The sequence below is a fragment of the Nansenia antarctica genome (genome assembly GCF_963989245.1).
Source record: "Nansenia antarctica genome assembly, chromosome: 14".
Lineage (NCBI taxonomy): Eukaryota > Metazoa > Chordata > Actinopteri > Argentiniformes > Microstomatidae > Nansenia > Nansenia antarctica.
The window spans coordinates 4,845,408-4,866,748 of NC_137684.1; the positions used below are offsets into that span (position 1 = coordinate 4,845,408).

Genomic DNA, 21,341 nt, shown 5'->3' on the forward strand with positions numbered 1-21,341 from the left:
GACCAATCAACTACCACGTCTGTTGCTTCGATTGGGTATGTTACTTCGTTTCGTGAGAATGCAAATCAGAGAAATAATTTATGCAACAATGTTGCAAACTCATCCACTTGCTCTGGGTCATGATTCGGATTTTCATGTGAGAACACGACCTTAAAGGGATGTTCCACCCAAATGATTTAGTTTTCCTGATTTGGCCCAGACCTTGGCGGTGGTCGATGAGTCAGGCACTTTCTAGCTACATGTTTTCTTTCCTTTAGATACTGAGTAACCTCTTCCTCAGGATATGGTGCACAGCACATATAAGGCCTGGAACACCACTCCACCCTGGCCTTAGAGGGAGTGAATGTACCAAGTAAAGTATTTGTTATTATTGTTATTCCACTATCAGAGACATACGCTGCGTTAAGCACTGAGGGGAAGGTCCTGTGGGAGATGAGGCATGATATAGTAATGTGCCGTCCATCTTCGACACTCTTTCTTCTTGGCTTAATGAAATTTGACCTTGGACCTTTCCAGATTTGGCAGAAGTGTCTGGGAACGACACTAGATACGCAGTAGTCATATTTTGGGCCCATTAATTCTGGAAATATGAACACTTTGTAGACACTCCGAACCAACTATTACTATGACAGAATCCCCAATCTGAAGAGTTTGTCTGTATTAGATTCAAAGTCACTTTACTTCACTGTAATCCACTTTAGCATTGTGTTACCATGACAACAAAAACCTTGAGTGTGTATTACAGCGTAACAAAGTCACTTTTCAGACAGAGTCTTCAGAGAGGGGTTACTGTTATGCCATAGCCTATTATATTAGTTGGATTGTGGTGTCTGTAGTGTAGTGTCCTATTGGGCCTAAAATATAACTACGATCAGCATCTAAGGAAGCAACACATGAAACAGAAAACTGTGGACTCATCAAGACCAAGATCAAAGCCTAACCAGTGGAGTGGAACATCCCTGTAAGGGGCCCAACTGGGTCCTGAGTGAAGCATAGGAACACCCTTCTATCCTAGACAGACTGGGACAAGGACCACTTCAAAGACCAAACCGAGAGCCATGGTAGCCGCGTTGAGAGACGTTAGATGTTATTGTCATCTCATATATGGGTGAACTATATAGCCGTGTTTACAGACACTACTTACAGCACACAGCAGTGAAGCAAACGTGTTAAACTGCCATGTTTATGCAGTTATGGTTATGTAAGCCCATTTTAAAAAGAGGAAAAAAATCAGCCGGTTCAGCTTAATTCATTTAACATCTATGATGTCATAGAGGCAACCCTGCAGTCTGAGTACTTCTATGTTATGTTCTATGAGTATGTTACTTCTAAAGAGAGACCGCAACTCTGTGTTGATGTGACCATTTGATACGTTCAGTATTTAACAGTTGAGCGGGCCGGCGCCTTGCATGGTAGCTTGTCGCCATTGGTGTGTGAATGTGTGTGTGAATGGGTGAATGAGAGGCCGTTGTAAAGCGCTTTGGAATAAGGCGCTATATCAGAGCAGTCCATTAGTTCACCTCTTTCCTGTCCAACACGACCACAGACACTTTCACTCTCGTTACAATGAGGCCGTCCTCTGATTTCTACCTCCACCAGCCTCCCCTGGTACTGTCCTCTATTCAGGCCATGTAATACACCAGACAATACAGTGTGAACGTGTTTACTAAGAGAGACACCTGCATGCACGCTCCACTCCACTCATTAACAGCCTGGCAGCTCACTGGGGGTCTAACAAACTCACTCAAGCTAGCACCGAGTTTCAACCTGCCGCTTTACTGCAAACCAGTAATTCTTCCTTCTTCCACCATTGTGACTGCCGATGGCCCCTGGGGTTGGCATTAGATGTATTTATTATTTGATTATGATGATGACGACCGATGGATAGATGATTCACTTACTTAGACAAATGTGTTTGTTGTAAGTGGCTTTGGATAGGCCTGAAGGCGTCTGCTAAAACGCCCGAAATGTACATGTCAATGTAACCCAAAGGGCTGACCTTTCCCACTGAAAATATAACCAGCCATTGTGGTTATTGGAGGAGTCTGAAAATATCATACGAGGAGGACAACACCCCATGTATCATATGTCAGGCTAACCACCACAAGGTACCCTTTCATCCAAACGCTCAGTCAAGCCCATCCCCAAGCTTAGGTTGTGGGGTGTGATTCCCGCTGGTACCATATACTATACTGAAACACGTATGCACTCATTGCAATGTAAGTCGCTTTGGATCAAAGTGTCATCTAAATGGCATACGTTAATCCTTATGTCAATCCTTATGTTCAAGTGTTAAAGCGGCTAAAGCAGTTCCCAAACTTGGGGTCAGGTCCCCATATGCGGTCCCCCTGATTTCAAATTAGGGTCCCCTGGGAAAGTCAAAGTAATTGCATGACAACAAACAATGTCTGTGTATGGCACCTAGTGTTATTTGGCATATGGCTATAGTATATGGCAGTGTTTTGGGCATCAATCCCACCATTCAGAGCATCTTTCGGCGATTAGAATACACTTGGACGTCATAATGTTGTGTTGCCATAGCCCAAAATCTAATTGTTGGGGGGGGGGGGGGGTCAAAGAAAATGATTAATGTAAAATTGGGGTCACGAGACAAAAAGGTTTGGGAAACCTAACTGCTGCTTCTTACAGTTACCTAAACCTAACTGCTGCTTCTTACAGTTAGCTAAACCTAACTGCTCTGAACATGTAGGAGGAGCTCTCACCGGCCTGCTAGGTCTGATACAAATCACTAGATAGCCTAGAGGAATTCTCCTAAGAGAGATAGAGAGAGAGAAGTTAGAAGTGGGAAACACTCTGTCCACCACACGCTTCTCTCCCTCTCCCCCTCCCTCTCCCCCTCCCTCTCCCTCTCCCCCTCCCTCTCCCCCTCCCTCTCTCCCTCCCTCTCCCTCTCTCCCTCTCCCTCTCTCCCTCCTTCGTCCCCATTCGGTCTTAAACATCCTGGTGTTTCCTTTGAGCCCAGCGGTGAGAGTAGGGTACCATTAGGGTACCGCCTGTGAACCATTAATTTCCCTCCGTGTCAAACTCAGTGGGTGAACGGTTAATCCCCTAGCATTAGTGTAAACACAGATCAGTCTATTAAGAGTCTGTTAGATCTCCACTAAGAGCTAGTTAGGACTTCATTCAGGGTGTTTTTGTAGGGAAAGAATGACTTTATCCCCTTTAACGTCGCAATAGAAATGCAGACAAAGATAGCGCTGTTTTTCCAAAACAAGAGCGCCACCCAGCACCCTTTACTGCCTTTATGTGTGTGTGTGTGTGTGTGTGTGTGTGTGTGTGTGTGTGTGTGTGTGTGTGTGTGTGTGTGTGTATGTGAGAGGGAGACGACGACGACATTGGGTGACTTGGAAGTTATTTTCATCGAATTCCTAATACCGTCACAGACCCGTCTGATTTCCTCACAGACAGACTCCTCTCTAGCCAGAGGCTGAAGGGACCACAGATAAGGGAAGTGTGAAAGCCAAGGCCACAGAGAATATAAGAGAAGTGAAGACAAGGGAAAAAACCTTTCACCTCCAGTTGAGTTTTCCCCTGACATGGCTGGATTTAGCCCATAATGGCCCAAAATAGACACAGGGTTGTCTAGTTGACCTGTTCTGCCTTACCCTCTCCCAGTCAAGCAGAGCTAGTGAGAAGAACCCCACTCAGTAAGTAAACCTGTTCAAATACCACTCTCCCACGCACACACGCACACACACACACACACACACACTACACACACTACACACACTACACACACTACACACACACACACACACACAAATAATACTAATAGACTGCCCTCTATGTGCGCCCCCCTGGAGCTGAACAATGGTAGCCCTCTCCTTGGCTTCACTCGGGACAAAGGGAGATACTGGGAACACCCTCTTGAAGCCTCAAAGCAGCAGTGACTTAATATGACTGATGTCTATTTTATCACACTGCATTGTGGTGAGCTCAGCGGCAGGACAAACCCCACAGCACGGACGGGTCAGCCTGGCTGCCAAACTCCTACGAAGAGACGGCGTGTTAGAGCCATTTTCACTTTGAACTTGTTTTGGATGATTTGTGTTTAGCCTAATGCTTTTGAGTTAGGCTATATTCATATTTTATGATTCATGTTTATTTTATGTTTGGGTTATTTATGTGTCATGAAATAATGTTTTATTCTATGTTTTGGTTATTTATATGTCATGAAATCATGTTTTATGTTATGTTATTTAATGATTCATGTTCACGTGGTGAGGTGACGGCATGGGTCCAGGTGTATATTAGGTAGACATAGTTGGGCAAATGAAAACAGGTTAGTTTTGGGATCAACATTATTTTTACCAGGCTCATGCTGTCCTTCATTATACAACGGATAGATCCGGTCCATTGTCTCTATTGGTCAGTTTGCATTCCAGCCGTGCCGATATCCCTGATATACGCACGGCTAAATGGAATGTTGACACATCTTTTCATATCACTCCGCATTTGTATATATTACTGTTATCAAAGTTACATTCTTACCGTTGCTTAGCAACTGATAAACAACTGTTCAGCGGATGAATGCACTTACAATAAAACATAGTTCCATTAAAATACATTCATGAAAAGTTTGTCTTGTCTTTCTTCTGTGAAATATTGATAAATAAATGTGGTATATTGTGGATATCGGCACAGCTAGGGGGTGTAACCCCTCTAGCTGTGCCGATATCCACGATATACCACGGATTCTCGTTCCATAACGCTTAAATATCACACTCACACTGTTCTTTGATCACTCTTCTTTGCCGGCGTTGTTTTTGTTATGGTTTTGCGTTTGGAAATGTTTATTACTTTGGACGTATGGACAATAAACTGTTTTAATTCTTCTAAAACGTACAAGGACATTGTAATTGTGTGTTAATTATCCAACCGGACTATAACCGCTTTCATAGCATGGTGGAATGGTGGCTGCACATCAAGAGAGCAGTACCAGAGAAATAACATTGCAAAGACTGAAAGTTGCACTGAAAAAAAGTTTGGGGGGATTTTGTGAATCTATTCTTACTTTAAATGAGTTTAAAAAGCCTAAGTCAGGTGGGATCTTGACAAACACTAACCAGAGAAACACCCGATTAATACACTTTCTTTTATCTAGGCCCACTTAAAGCCAGACAAGGCCGTTCCCATGGAAACCACCGGCCGTCCATGAACAGGGCCAAGTTTAGGTTGATGGAGGCTGCTCTATGGGGGCAAACAATCTCACGCCCTGCTCCGCTGTTGTGACCCCCCCCACCCCCCACCCCACACACACACATGAACCCTGCCCTCCCCCTCCTGCACCATCCCTTCCCTTCAAAAGGCAGAGCAGCGACCGCCGCAGGGTACATCATAACATAATGACTGTGTAGAGTTAGCTTACAAGTCTGACACAGACACCACAAACATACAGTATTTACACACATGTAGGCGATTAGGCTCAGCTAGACAGGAACACACTCACTTTACTGATTGTAAGTTATCCTTATATGAAAGTAAGAAAAGGAACCATTTTGGGCTTTTTAGCCTACATTTGAAAAGTAAGGAGCATTTATAAATGAGAGGGGAAAAAGAAGAGGCCTAAGCCTATATTTAGGATAGTGAACATAAAAATGCACTCTCGTTCAACATAGGAAGGGAAGAAATAATGTTTTTCGAATTCAAGAAGCAAAACCAGTACCGGAATAGAAAAGAATGTCCAATGATACCCAGCCCTAGCAGCCTATGAGATCCAGCTAAACAGGCACACACCCACCCACACACCCACACACCCACACACCCACACACCCACACACTACTGGTAAAGGCTTGATCACTCGTTCAGTGGAACCTCCTAATCATTTGTCTTATATAATGATGAACCTGTCTGGACACGATTCAGCCTGTAGCATGGAGAACACAAAACAACTTGTGTTTATTAAACCAGACCCAGGAAGAAAACAGCTCAAACCATGTAGCCCAGCTAACAGATAACCCCCACAAAGCAGATAATCCTTAAAAGGAAGATTGTGTTACTTTATGTCTCTATGGTGAACAACACTGGGGGTTGAGAAGAAGCTGGGCAGTTCTGAACTCCTTCCATACTTGTGGACTGGGCCAGTTCTGACCTGGCAGCAGTCGAGATTCGCTTAACAGTGCCCGTATGGCTGCGTTCTGAATGTTTCAATGATTAATCAATTTTTTGAAAAGAAGGAGAAAGCTGTGGCCATATGCTACTGCTGGGCTTCAGCAGCAACAGGCCAAGTTGTACCGTGGGAACAGAGAGAAACTAAGAGGGCTTCTCCCCCCCCCCCCCCCCCATCTTCTCTCACAGCACACCGAGGACAGAACAGGAACTGAAGCCTAAAAGTCAGTAGCCTAATTACAAGACTCCGCTAAAGAAGTGTCTCACCTGTCACCTGCTAAATGCCAAACCAACGTAAATGTAAAACGTAGCCTCGACCTGTCACCTGATATTGAAGTGAAAGTTCCTGTGAGTCAACATAAGAGACGGGATGACTCAACCCTTCCTGATAGTGACTGCAAAATGGAAATCCCTTGAATTTTTCTTACAGGCAGCTAGGGAACTCCCCCCCCATCCTTCAAAATGGGGATTGGCTGTGGCTGTGCTGTGGCTGTGCCAACCATTTAAAACCATCACACAAATACCTCTTAAGAGAAAGAGAAAGGGTTGTGTTTGCGCCCTTCACAGTGAGGGCAAAACAAACAACTTTAGATTTAGACTCAGATTCGGACTGGGTTTGTGACCACAAGAAAACAAGCGCAGAAGTATTCCAGCAAAGTATAGATAGAGCCTTATTTGACATACTGAACACAATAGTGAATGTGGAGATGTCCTGCCTAGAGGAAAACACAAGCAAGGCCTCTCAGGGTTGCCAAATGTCTCAACACACGGAGACCCAAACCTCATATTTACAGCACGCCTCGCTTTCACCCGGCCTGACCCCTTCCGACCAGAAGGCTTGGCATGGGGTCATTACCACACTGTGTAGCCTATTAAACTGTGTGTCTATGAACAGAGGACGCACACAGGAGGTAATCCAATGTATGATATCTGTGTGTTTGTTTACTAGGCTTGTGTGTGGGCACTATTAACTGTGTGCCAGCTAAATCAATGGTCCCAGTCTGGCACAGCCTCAGCCCTGCTGTACACCAAATACACTATAGCTCCCTGCCAAACTCTCCAGGCCAAAACAGCACCCACCTTTGGCATTCACAAATCTGACCCATTTACACATCTGTGCGTCCATTAGGATGGCATGAAATACACCCCCCCCTGGGGACAAAAGCCTTTAATACCCTGGCAGGGTCTCTCTGGACAGCAACAATGTGCGGTCAGGAAGAACATGGAACACACAGAGGAAGAGTCAGCGGCACCCACATAATAATATGGCTTATAACTAAATAAAGTATGTCAAATCCAAGATGGCAAATTCAAATGTTGACTTCTAAACCTTGTTGATTTGGCATGATCATGCAAAACTCGCCTCTTTAAAAACCCAACACGTAGCTACTGTACTTCATACTACTGTACTTCATACTACTGTACTTCATACTACTGTACTTCATACTACTGTACTTCATGCCACAATGGGAATCTGATGAAAAACAACTCGTGGAAAAATGCACTGAGCTGAATATAATCTAAATAAAACATTCATGGCAAAATGTTGCAGAAAGAACCAGGGCTTTAACTCATGTGCTCGCGCTGATGGCCAGACCCCCGTGGCAGGGTGACAGCTGGTATAGTTAGTAACAGTTACTTCGCTTAGAGACAGTCTTCTACAACCAACAACTTTGTCGAGGAAAACTCCCTAGCAATTCATAAACCCAACAACTGTAATCATTCATCACGGAAACATGTTGTCTAATGTTTATCTATGTAGAGACATTTAAAGGCAGAGGTCTGCTTTCCCCAAAGTGATAGAAAGTACACGACACTTGTCTAACGTCGAGTTATCTGAACCAAACGTCTTCTGAGAGGATTTAACGGCTAAAACACGAATACTTGGCGTTAAATACAGCTAGTATCTCAACAAAATAGGAAATACTTACATTTTGTGCAAGTGTGTGGAGAGAACAATGTGCTGTAAGCGGACGACTGTCTCCTCTCGTCTGTCCCGTTGTGTGTGTGAGAGATGTGACTGGCAGTGTGTGTGTGAATGAGAGATGGGAGGTCACGTGACCGGGATGGGTTGAAAAAGTTGCGAACCCCACCGCGTATGGAAGCATGTAGCTGACTTAATTCAAATGTTAATGCAATATGAGATTGCAATTGCATGTTCCACTTTTGCATGCATTCTTTCAGACAATATTCAAATTCAAATGCAATTCTAATGATTTGCATTTTCATTTTCATGTACCCGATGTGCACATTCGCTGTCAATATTAAAATTATAATGCAAAGCCATTTGACATTTAATTTCCAAAGTCATGCGCTGCTTTGTAGCAGACAAAATTCAAAAGTTCATTCTAATGTGCAAATGACTTTGCAATACCAAAATAGCATATTCATTTGCCACTTTTGCCTGCGTTATTTGAGTCAATATTCAAATTGTAATGCAATTGGTGATACGCAATTGCATTTACATGTTCTAGGAAACACATCCGCTTTACAGCCATATCCCATATTAATAATATAATCTCGCTTTACACCCATATCCTGTCATATAAAAGTACCTTATTGAATCTCCAGGTAATGTAGGCTATTTCTGACATCCATCACTTTTGCTGTCGTTAAGATACTTTATTTTTCTGTTTTGGTAGTCTGTCCAATGTGACACTTGCCCTCCTCCACCGGCCCTAGTTTTGGATCTAGCTTGCTGTTCATTATTTTCATGATAAATCGTAGCTAGCTAGCTATAACATCTTCATATACACCATACAGATTTGATTGATTGATTGAAAACTTTATTAGAAGATTTGCAGAAGTAGGTACATGAAAGTACATATTACATACAAGGTCAACTAACAGGATAAAAACCCAAGAAAGCCACTGGCTTATTTCAATTGGGGTACTTGATTCTCAATTCATCGTTACATGTAAGACAGACAAAAAAAACTAGTACTATCTACAAGATAATACAGACAAATAACTAGTACTATCTACAAGATAAACATACATCCATCATGGGAAGAACAATACAACAAAGCATAAGGTATGTACAGCGGGTAGGACAGGTGGGGACATACACCACAGGTGGGGGCGGGGGACAAAACACAAAGTATGTACAGTGGGTAGTTCGGGTCATTTAATCTGATTTTTGATTTAGAGGGTCCAGTTACGGATTGCAGCCTCCTGTAAATGTTTTTTGAGAGTGGTTTTGAAGGTGGGCAGTGTTTTGCACTCCTTTAAGATTATAGGAAGGGCGTTCCACATTTTTACTGCATAGTTTGCAAACGAGTTTAACCCCTTGTTTGTGGTGCAACGCGGTTGAACGTGGTTCGTGGAGCTTCCTCTGGTATTGTATGTGTGGACGTTGTTCACTTTTTGGAAGTATGTTGACAGGTACTTGGGTGTCTTTGTGGTGTAGCGTATCTTGAAGACCAGGCCCAGTGCAAGCTGCTGCACTCTGTCAACTACTCGTAGCCAATCAAGGCTCAAAAAATGAGCAGCGGTTAGATGTGTCCTAGGGTTGAGGCCTAGCAGAAGCCTAATCAGTTTATTTTGGGCTGTCTGGAGTCTTGTTTTTTGGGCCTTTGTGGTTCTATAGTACCATGATGTTACGGCATAGTCGACATTGAATGAGAGCTCCTGATAGGGTCCTCAGTGTGTTTTTACTGACAAGTGAGGATATCCTGTACAAGAATCTAGTTCTATGGTTCACTTTTTTGATTACTTTTGCTGCCATTTTATCTCCGGAAAGATTTGCCTCTAAGATGGAGCCCAGGTATGTAATATCCTCTTTTCTTGTGATATTAATGTTACCCACTTTTATTTTGAAATTTACAGCCTTTCTGAGTTTAGATGGGGATCCGTATAGGATGGTTTCAGTTTTACCTAGGTGTATTGATAGTTTATTGTCAGCTAGCCAGATGCAGATTCTACTCAGTTCAGTGCTTAGCGCTTTTTCCACCTGCAATATGTCCCTGTCAGAGACCAGCAGAGCCGAGTCATCCGCGAACAGGAACAAATTGCAATCACATGCTGATGACATGTCATTCACATATATTAGGAACAGTAAAGGTCCCAATATGCTTCCTTGTGGAACGCCGCAGGTCACTGGGAGGGGGGGGGACAGTGTTCCGTTCACACTAACCACCTGTTCCCTCCCCTCTAAGTAGGATTGCATCCAGCTCACCGATGTTCTATCGAACCCAATTGCTTTCAGTTTATCTAACAATATGTGGTGATCTACTGTGTCGAAGGCCTTCTGGAGGTCCAGCATGACCATGCCGCAGTACTTGCCCGAGTCCACCTCATGGTTGATGTGGTCGTTCAAATAGAGAAGGCATGTGTCAGTGGAATGGGATGTTCTGAATCCTGATTGAAATTCATACATCAGATTTTTTTCGGTAAGGTACCTATCAACCTGTTCATAAACTATTTTTTCCATAAGTTTCGAGATGGAATTAAGAATAGAAACAGGTCGGTAGTTGCCTGGGTCTAATTTGCTTCCTTTTTTATACAGTGGGGTTACCCTTGCTATTTTAAAGTCAAGGGGGACGTGTCCCTGTTTGATGGAGAGGTTTATTATGTGGGTGATGATTGGCTGGAATATTGGCTGGAATATTGTCATGGCCCGTGGCCGTGTCATGGCCCGTGGCCTTTTCTGAGTGTAGAGCGCCCAGTTTTTTAAACACCTCATCGTTTGACACCATGGAGAGTTTAAAATCATCTTTGCGTACACCCAGTTTATTGTAGAACGCACGGATGTGCTCTACACCATAACGCCCTGAGTGGGGTGGTAGATTGTTTACTAATTTAGTGGCTATGGTTGTAAAGAAAGTGTTTAAGCACTTAGCCACATCCAGCTTGTCTGTAAAGAGAGAATCTCCAGATTTTATGCTGATGTTTGTAGACCTGGTTTTGAGTTTTTGACTGCAACCTAGTTGGCTATTAAGTAGCTTCCAAAGGTCACGTGGTTTGTTTAAGTTTTCTTCGATTTTGTTATCGAGGTATTTTTTCTTAGCAGATTTGGTCATGGTAATTACCTGATTGCATAGTTTGTTGCATTGTTTTTTAATTTTCTCAAAGTGGGTTTTGAGATCTTCGTTTAAGTGTTTCACTAATTTTGATTTGCATTTTTGAACTTCAGAGCATTTTAGGTCTCTGACTTTCATAGCATTTAGAATGTCCGAATTCATCCACGGTTCCGATCGGGCTTTAACCCTGGTGGTTCTCATGGGGGCTATACTGTCAATAATATTTAGGAATTTGGTTTTGAAACCTAGCCATGCCTCCTCAACCTGTGTGCTTTTTAGTTCATCTAACCAGTCTTGATTCTCCAGTTTATGGTTTAAGGCCTCACTAGAATAGGATTTAAGGGATCTAGTGGTTACAGTTTTATGACCGCCAGCCTTGGGTTTATGCTTTTTACGAGTGCAAAATATCATGTAATGATCACTTAGCCCACATACAATAACCCCACTCTTGGAGATTTTGGACTCATCCGATGTTAGAATGAGATCTATGGTGGTTTGAGTAGAAATACACACCCTAGTGGGTTTGGTAATTTGTTGTCGGAGACCGTGTAATTCAGAAAACCTAGTGAAGGATTTGAAGCCGGATGCTTCATTTCTGAGCATGTCCGTGTTCCAATCCCCAATAAGAATCTTTTCCACACAGTCAACGTCATCCAAGCACCCCTCAAGAATATCATAGAAATCATTCTGATCGGGAGGTCTGTAGATAGTACCAACCAGCACCGGTTTTGCTTTGTTAAAGATAATTTCAACCCAAACAGATTCTAATTTGTCACGATTCAGGTCATGCCGGGTGTTAAAGATAATATCGTTGTGAATGTACATGCAGACACCACCCCCATACCTGTTCCTGTCGTTTCTGATGACTGAATAGTTTACTATTTCAATCTCTGGGTCTTTGATTGATTCATCAAACTTGGTCTCAGAGAAGCTCAAAATGTGAACCTTGCTGTCATGGAACATTTCTCTGATTTGGTCCAGTTTAGGCACAAGACTGTTCACATTAAGGTGAACAATATGCAGGCCCTTACTGCTGTGTCCAAAAAGAGTGTTCATGTCCTTGACTTGGAAATAGTCTCCATTCAGGTCATCGTCAAGTTGAGGATTGGGGGATGGGGGGGGTCGCCCATTGTTCAACGGTTTCGGTAGAGAGTCTCCGGGTGGAGGAGGGGGGAAGCTAGGTGGGGGGCTAATGTTGTTAGCATAGCTACCCTTTGTTTTGATAGCCTCGTCTGAATCCAGGAAGTCCGCTGCTGGAGCCGGTTTGACGACAATGGCGTCACTAGCAACATTTGCCTGGGAAAGGCACAGCTGCTCTCTGGCCAAACGTGTAGCCTGCCTGGTTGAAACTGGACCGGGATTCAGCTGAATGTCTCCCGAGAGAAGTAGATAGAGACAGATCATGGTCCTTCGGTCCATTCTACCTGCCGGGGGCTTGTTCTTCCGCGTCAGGTCAGCAGTCAGCGTTGTGTGAATAGTTACCGCTCCGAAGTTTAAATACTTTGCGGCGTGGAGATAAAAGTCGCTATGGGTCTCATTTTTTCCAATAAAGTTTGTCTCCTTCTCCATAAGATGTAAGTTCTGTGGTGATTTAATGTATAAATCCGTAATCCACAGAAGGAACAGGAGAAAGTGTGGAATAATCCTCGCCGTTGCATTGTTGCAGCAGCAGGAGCGTTGAGAGATGCGACTGCTCATGTTGACTGCTCATGTTGACTGCTCAGGACAGGCTACTGCTTAACACTAACAGTAGGCACTGATTAACAGTAGGCAAATGCCAATTGAACAGATGTATTCATTATCCTATCTTAAGAATAACTAATGTAACACTCTCATCTGGGGATTTACACTGCAAATCAAAGATCGACAAATCCCTGATGACAGGGAGATGACGTATGACTGCTCTGATGAATCAACCGCTATTTAATTAATTTTCTCTATATAACGATGTCGATCATTGATCGGCAACGACACTATATAATAGTTTGCCTAACTGGCCATCGGATTTGGGCTCCTAATATCTAAAAAGCACTACGTTTTTCTTATTTTATCGGATTAAAGTAGCAAAGACCAGAAATGTCCATTGGCCGCCAGTCAAACTTCTCCCCTTCTATCACCCAAAAAGGGGCGTGGACATGACGGGAGAGCAAAGTACCCGGATGCGTTCGAATTGCATAGAGAGTTTGAATTTTGTCAGCTGTAAAGCGGATGTGTTTCCTAGAACATGTAAATGCAATTGCGTATCACCGAATTGCATAGAGAGTTTGAATTTTGTCAGCTGTAAAGCGGATGTGTTTCCTAGAACATGTAAATGCAATTGCGTATCACCGAATTGCATTACAATTTGAATATTGACTCAAATAACGCAGGCAAAAGTGGCAAATGAATATGCTATTTTGGGATTGCAAAGTCATTTGCACATTAGAATGAACTTTTGAATTTTGTCAGCTACAAAGCAGCGCATGACTTTGAAAATTAAATGTCAAATGGCTTTGCATTATAATTTTAATATTGACAGCGAATGTGCACATCGGGTACATGAAAATGAAAATGCAAATCATTAGAATTGCATTTGAATTTGAATATTGTCTGAAAGAATGCATGCAAAAGTGGAACATGCAATTGCAATCTCATATTGCATTAGCATTTGAATTTAGTCAGCTATATGCTTCCTTACACCACGCGGTAGGCAGGGTTACTTCCATTGGGTTACTTTATTAACTCTTTCGGGTCCGAAATGTGTTTATTTTAAACGACATCCGACACGCATCCAAATGTCCCAAAAATATTATAATCCCACTGAAAAACACAGATGAATGATGTCTCTTTCACAAAAGAAAGACACAAAAAACACATTTTAAAATACACAATTTAGTTTTTACTGGCTATGACAGTTCTAGAGAAAACGACTGTATAGCCTACTGTAGGCTACTGTACTCTTTAAATAACATGTTATTTAACTAAATTCATGGGCTTTATCCATCATCAACGGCTGTATCACACAAGACATTGTGTACTATGTAAGACATAGTAAAACATCTCTGAATGATGTTGTTGTAAGGTAGAGTAGGCCTGCTTATGCCACCATGACTAAAGGAAGAAAAAAAGAGCTATAAATATTTGGCAGAAAGTATGGGAAGAATGCAAACAGGGACACTGGGGAGCATTTACTGTAACTTTGTTTTGCCCTGCCTCTACAACCCCCTCAACACACACATTTCCTGTCTAAGACAGGCACCCTTTTCACCCTGCACTTCACCATGCAAACATCAGGCCAGGCAGGGAGAGAGAGAGAGAGAGAGAGAGAGGGGGGTGGGAAGCAGGATGTATAAAACTGTGATGGATGGGAATAGGGTTTTAAATGACTGTCCCATGCAGGTCCAACATACAACACACAGGTAATCCTTCAATCCAATCATGTAATGGACTCAGTGATGCTCCTGTCAGGACATGTTCAATAGATCCAACATCCATAGCCATCGTAAACAATGGGCGCGATTGCATAATAGCAGCGCCAGCAGCTTGGCCGATATCTGTTCAGACATGTCAAGATATATATATATAAATAATTTCCAAAGTGTTTTGTTTGGAAGCTGACGGTTTGTTAATGGTAGTGTATGTTTTTAGTTATTTTTTCCAACTTGTTGATTAGGGTTCAGTGTATGGTTTTTACAGCTTTTTACAGCTTGTTGACTCCTGTTCAATATGGTTTTGTTCAAGGCTTCCTGCTTGCAAAGTAACCACAGGTAGGCTGAGGGCATCACATGTTTGCGTACCCTCCTGTGGTCGTACGTACTGCCAGCCGTTAGAGGTGTGCCTGGGCCTGGCTCACTGATGCCCACAGCTCACACCCAGAAGAATGCAACTGAACTGGAGAGGAACCTTACACAGATGGAGGCCCAGGGCCTTAAATCACAATAGGTGCCTGGCTGGATGTAGGTCAGGGGAGGCCGGAGGAGGTAGAAATCGGAGGACAGGCTCATTGGGAACCATTCCTCATTCCGCTCCATGCATTACAATGAGCCCGTCCTCGGATTCCTCCCTCCACCAGCCTCCCTTGACGCAGGTGCATTACAGTAGATCAAGTGTAGTGTCCCTGGTTGAGAAGTGACTCTCTCTCTCTTCCCCCTTGTGCTTGGGCTTCACCCCCCTGGGCTTCACAGTCAGCAAGATGCCCTGAATGTTCTGGGTGTGTTACTTACTTACATCGATGCTATTTTTATATCCTTGGCCGGCCAAATGCTTAACCGCTATTGTTTCAGTAAAAATATACATCTGTTGGAAATGTCAACATACAGTACAGTTAGTACTGGTACAAGTTTAGAATAGAAGCGCCTGATATGCCTGTCATTATCCTGGCGAGAGAGCTAAAGTTTACACAGTTTTAGAGTTTATACACTGCATTGGAAAACCCACTAACACTCCTTTGCTCTGCCCACTATAAGAGAGCTTTATTTAGGTGAACACTTTATCACAGATAGTGGAAGGGGTGGCAGCTCACCATTTCACCTGAGAGAAAAATGACCTCAACACCCTCGCAGGCAATAACAGGAATCCCTCATCAGAAAACCAGAAAAACCCATCTTGCAGGTGGCTAAACGCTTGTGTGTGTGTGTGTGTGTGTGTGTGTATGTGATAGTGCTATAGCACTATATGTGTGTGTGTGTGTGTGTGTGTGTGTGTGTGTGTGTGTGTGTGTGTGTGTGTGATAGCGTCTTTGAGCCTCGGAAAAGCGCTATATAAATCTAATGAATTATTATTATTATTATTATTATTATTATTATAGTGCTATAGCACTATGTGTGTGTGTGTGTGATAGTGTTATAGCACTATGTGTGTGTGTGTGTGTGATAGTGTTATAGCACTATTTGTGTGTGTGTGTGATAGTGTTATAGCACTATGTGTGTGTGTGTGTGTGTGTGTGTGATAGTGCTATAGCACTATGTGTGTGTGTGTGTGTGTGTGTGTGATAGTGTTATAGCACTGTGTGTGTGTGTGCGTCTCTGTCTATGTGTGTTATATGCTCTACTGCCCTCTGTAGTCATCATTCCCACATGTAGATGTGTCCTTACATGGGCATTATCACAGGCACCATCGAGCCATGTGTCCCAGTGTCTGGCATTAGGCTTGAGACAGGAGGAGCACAGAAATACTCCTTGTTACTCATGATATTAGGACATTCGTCAAAGAGCAAGGGTGTGAAAATGGTGAAGAATATCACTCACAGGAGGCTCCAAAATGAACAAGTATTCTTTATTTCAAATTAAACAATGGAAGTCCATAACAATAATTAGCTTTTGAGGTACAATAGTGTACATACACATAAAAACACATCTTTTTGTTACAGCTTGAAATAGGCCCATCTATGACCAGCTCTCATACAAGTTAGCGCTTGTATACTAACGGCTTTGATACAGAACAAGGACATATGTGAATGATACAATGTTGTTAGTAGGTCATCATGAGATCATCATGACAGAATGTCTCTGGAAGAGATATTTAATCTATGACTAATGATCTGGGAGTGATTTTATCTGAATCAGGGGAGGCTGGTGGAGGTAGAAATAGGAGGACAGGCTCATTGTAATGCATGGTATACTATTCCTCATTCCATTCATTACAATGAGCACGTCCTCCGATTTCTACCTCCACCAGCCTCCTCTGACCTGAATCATATTTGATTGTCAAGCCACATGTACTGTCATTCAATTTGTATTGTAATAGACAAAGTCCTCCTTATATAATCACCTAGGATTGACCGGTTTTTGATTGATACATTTGCCAGGTCCATAAATGAAATGCCAGGTAGATCTCTCTGCAATGTGAGCAGTAGCGGATCATCACAAAGCATGGCAGAGCCCAGGGGATCCTAAAGAGATGAAACACGTTTTTTCTTCTTCTTTTTCTGTACACAGCACCTCCCTGCATCTGGCTTGTCCCAGAGTAGAACTCTCCGCTCTCCCGAAATACACACACAGCTCTTCAGTCATGTCGAGCGTTTCATGAGGCTGATGATTTGAGACCTCTATCTAGTAGAGCGGGGACGCACTTCTCTTTTAACTCCGTAATTACCGTCCCTGCCAGGATAGAGCAGTAGGCTGGGACGCACAGAACCAGGAGTGCTGCAGCTAATTAAACACTGCAGAAAAAAGGATAATTACTACTTTGTGTGTGTGTGAGCGCGCCTGAGACCGAACCCACGTTTCACATTTCCTATCTCTCACTAAAAGGCTACGCTCACCGTAGAAGCAACAACCTCTGCCTTCAGTGCTGGACTCGCAGGACCGCAAACCCACAACCACACAGGGAACCGGGACTACACCCTTCTCTGAACATGACTGAACATGGTCATTTACAATAATATGGGTACGAACCTTCGGCAGGGAAATCTGTGTATTCTATCCCGACGCCGTTCAAAAACCTATGCCGCAGGCGAAAAAGACGCACCGGTTCGAAGCCAATTTTGTCAGGGCCTAAGCGCCACAGAAGCCAAGTGGTGTTTGACAACATGTTGTTTGTCTGTGAGGGTTTCTCGACATGAGGTGAAATGTCAGCGGTGGTGGGATGTGTTCAGGAGCGTGGGCAGAGAGCGTCTGGAAGCAGCAGAGATGATGGATGGAAACAGGTGACGAAGGTGACAGGTGACGAAGGTGGGGGGTGACAGGTGACGAAGGTGGGGGGCGACAGGTGGGTTTAACTGTTGGAAACACACAGAAACTCCCTCCTACATAAACATAAACATCTCTACATGTCAAAATTCTCATTATGTTTGTGACTTGACATGGTTAACAGTAACACATGCTTGATCATACCTTTGTACTAACATATTTTTACTGTGAGTTTTGCTACAAAGATATGCTACATCTTTGTACACCAGGGGCAACATTGCATCAAAGAGACAAATATCAAATAAATATGGGATTCTCGACACTAATAATAAGAGCGTTAACATTTGAAAAAGCATCCAACTAATAAGATATAGATGTTTCAAAAGAATAACACCAGATGGCAGTGAATATGGCTACTTTATTTACATTTACAAGTATCAAGTGAATGTTGTGTTAGTTCTTTTACATAGTTTTAAGGCAAGGCTAAATACATGTTGTTCATGTGTGTGTGTGTGTGTGTGTGTAAAAAATATTTGCTACATTTACTAAATGAGGAATCTAAAAAGTTATTTGCTCTACACACTCACATTAAAAGCCTACAGTTAGATCAAGCGAGTGTTTTTACTCTTCTAGGTTACAACCATGCTGGCAAAGACATGCGTAACCATGGCCACGAGTACAGCATGTTTACAAAAAGGAGAGAGAGAGTCTTCTGTTGCCATGGCTGGGTGAAAGCACACACTATCAAATGACAACATACTGTACCATCTCTAAAGAGTTTCAGTGTAAATATACAATATAACATCACTCTTTAACTTTGGTCAAACCTCGTCAATATTAATCAAAGCGTAGAAAGGTTCTTAATCCCTGAAAGTTTTTTTTGATTCCCTATGTGCACCGTTTCCCAAGCTATCTCAGTCTAATCTATGAGTCATCTCTATGCTCTGTGCTCATTGGACAGGATTTAAATCTGACCATTGATCGGCTTCCAGATGTCTGAGAACAGCCACAACACAGCCACAGACCAACGCGTTATCTTAGACTTTGTCCTCACCAAACTGCTTAGCATGCATTCCAGATCAAATCTCAAATCAACTCTTGGATACGAGACAGGACAGATACCGCCCCCCCAACCTCCTTTAAAACAGAGCATCTTGTTCCCGGAACGTTCCATTGCGTAATTGATGCACTGACAGAGACACATGTGAGAGAGAGGGCAACAAGATACACAAGCTTCACTGCAGCGAAACATGAATAAAAACATCACCCAACACCATAAAATTGAAAGAAATCTTAAAGCACAATGTCTTGGTCCTTGAACCCGGAGCAGCTGAAGGAAGAAAGGAAGGTTCAAAAATGCAACTCTAGTAGCGAACGAATCACACTTAATACTGAAACCCAAAACAGACTAAGAACTGTACATGAAAACACCAACCTAGTGTTTCAAAATGACTCTGTATGTACATATGAAGTCACGTCATGACTAGGGGCTACGAGGACAACTGTACAACAAACCGCTAACCGTCCTCACTTACAGGGACAGCGCTCACCGGACTGTCGACGCAAAAGTAGGGTATTTGAAGGATGTCTGAATCTCACTGTCCAATGAACATGTCGTTCGCTTTTCCCGATTGAGACCGTTCGTTTCTCGTCTCAAACAGAGGAAAGACGGCATGTGCCCAGACCAGCCCAGCCGTGAGTCGCATGTCAGGGTTACTTTAAACAGCTGGGTCTAGTAGTGGCTGGGGAAATAGGGCTGGGTACATATAACTGACACATAGATGCACCGAGCCCCGACCACGGCATGCCTCCCAACCCTCTAACCCCCCCCTAACATCTGTACGCAGCTGTCCCGGTCCCCCTCCCTGGCCACGCCCATCACGCTGTGAGCGGGGCGGGGCGGGCGTCGCCTCAGATCTTCTTGGAGCGGCGCCCCAGGTGGTAGTAGTAGGTCAGCGTGACGACGAGGAAGAGAGCGCGGCTGAGGAGGAGGAGGACAGCGCCGTTGGGCATGGAGCCCACCTCCAGCAGGGTGATTGACGTCACTGAAACAACACAGGGCGGAGAACGACACTTTATCAGTTAGTCAGCAAGAAAACAAACTTCTGTCAGGGTTGCCAGATAGGATTGACAATTTCCAGCCTAACCACAGTCTAAAAAACACAAAATCCACTAAAAACCAGGCCAAAACCTATATTGTCAGAAAACCGCTAATAGCTATTGGGCAGGTGCCCATCTCCAGCCCCCTAAACTGTATGTCTGTTGCCAATGATGTTTGTAAAATCAAATAAAAACCTGCCCCATCTCCACAACCCTGACTTCTGTCTTTATACAAACTTGTGTTACGTGTTCGGACCACTAGAGGGCAGTGTTGCCACACAGTCAAAGTCTGATCGTGCTACAAAAGGGGGTTGGAATAAAATACTGTGCATCCAGCTGGATCATTTGAATCAACAGATGGATTAGGCATATTTACATTTCGGTGAACAAATGGAAACAGTGTCGGGATTTTTTTTTTGTTCTTTAGTATTTTTTCCTACTACTTCTCTCTTCTCTCTCTATCTGAGCACTCACCTAAAAACTGGACAGCAAAGTAGCAGGCTTCACTCAGCAGCGTCCACTGAATGATGACTTTCTCCTGGGTGTACACGCCGTTCCAGAAGATGAGGGACAGACCTGATGGAGGAGGACACACCCAGGGGTCAGAGGTCATGAGAGAGAGAGAGGGGTCAACAGCTTAGGGCAGAGGAGGTGGTTTCTCTAACATTCCTCACATGCATGTGCATTTATGGAGTGAATCTTTAAACCCTTCTGAAAACAGGTGAATACCCAAAAAATAAAATATTATCATCTGGATGAAGGGCTATCCCTGGGCTGATGTAATCAATATCAAACATATAAACACAACATACCAACATATTTACTACTGGTTCAGATTCATGTGGTCATGAGAGTGTAGACGTGGCGAGATGTAGAGATATGGCTCTCATCGAGCTGAGCTGGACATCCAGGTTTGTGTTTAATGTCTTCCTGTCTCCTCCCACACACTCCCCCACACACCTCTAAAGGGGGGGAGTAATGTCGCAGTATATCCTTTCCTGTCAGCCAGGATCCATGTGTGAGGCAGATGACACGCCCTCCCCCACCCCCACCCCCACCCCCAGCCCCCCTCCCTCCCTCCCTCCCTGGTGTGGAAGGACTCAGCTGAGCCCCCTGCTTATCCAGCCTTCCTACTGACACTTGCAATAAAGCCGCCTGTCCCTGGGTGATGACATCATAGAGAGATGTCTGAATGGATGTCCGTCTTCTCTCGCTTTATCTGTCGCTTTATCTCTCCCCCCTTCCTGACATCCCATTCTTTCATCCAGCCAGCTATATTAAGATATTGAAATTTAAAAGCCGTACAAAAGGGAACAGGTGACAGTTGATGACCTGCCAAATGTCCTGGACGTTAGGCCCCCGGCCCCCCCCACCCCCCCGTCCCCTCCACCACCCCAAGCAGCAAACGGCGACTGAACGACTGACTTATTGCTGCCGTGTTTTAAACGATTGCTATTAAAAATAAATCACTCGCACGTCAAT

The 21,341-nt window shown here is 43.6% G+C and overlaps 2 protein-coding genes across 3 annotated transcripts in view; both read right to left on the reverse strand.

Annotated features, from left to right (window-relative positions):
* LOC308170474 (CD82 antigen-like) overlaps nucleotides 1–8,110 on the reverse strand; it is a gene marked incomplete at its 3' end in the record, with an annotated part of 33,335 nt that extends 25,225 nt beyond the window's left edge. The window contains exon 1 of the mRNA XM_080545262.1: nucleotides 8,062–8,110. The remainder of the gene's footprint in view (nucleotides 1–8,061) is intronic.
* An 8,331-nt stretch (nucleotides 8,111–16,441) lies between these two features.
* LOC308170166 (tumor protein p53-inducible protein 11-like) overlaps nucleotides 16,442–21,341 on the reverse strand; it is a 65,788-nt gene continuing 60,888 nt past the window's right edge. For both annotated transcript variants that reach the window (XM_080544927.1, XM_080544928.1), the window contains exons 7-8: nucleotides 20,334–20,435; nucleotides 16,442–19,804 (exon numbers count right to left, since the gene is read on the reverse strand). In XM_080544927.1, coding sequence (XP_080401053.1) covers nucleotides 19,671–19,804; nucleotides 20,334–20,435 — 236 coding nt within the window. In that variant the 3' untranslated portion in view covers nucleotides 16,442–19,670. The remainder of the gene's footprint in view (nucleotides 19,805–20,333; nucleotides 20,436–21,341) is intronic.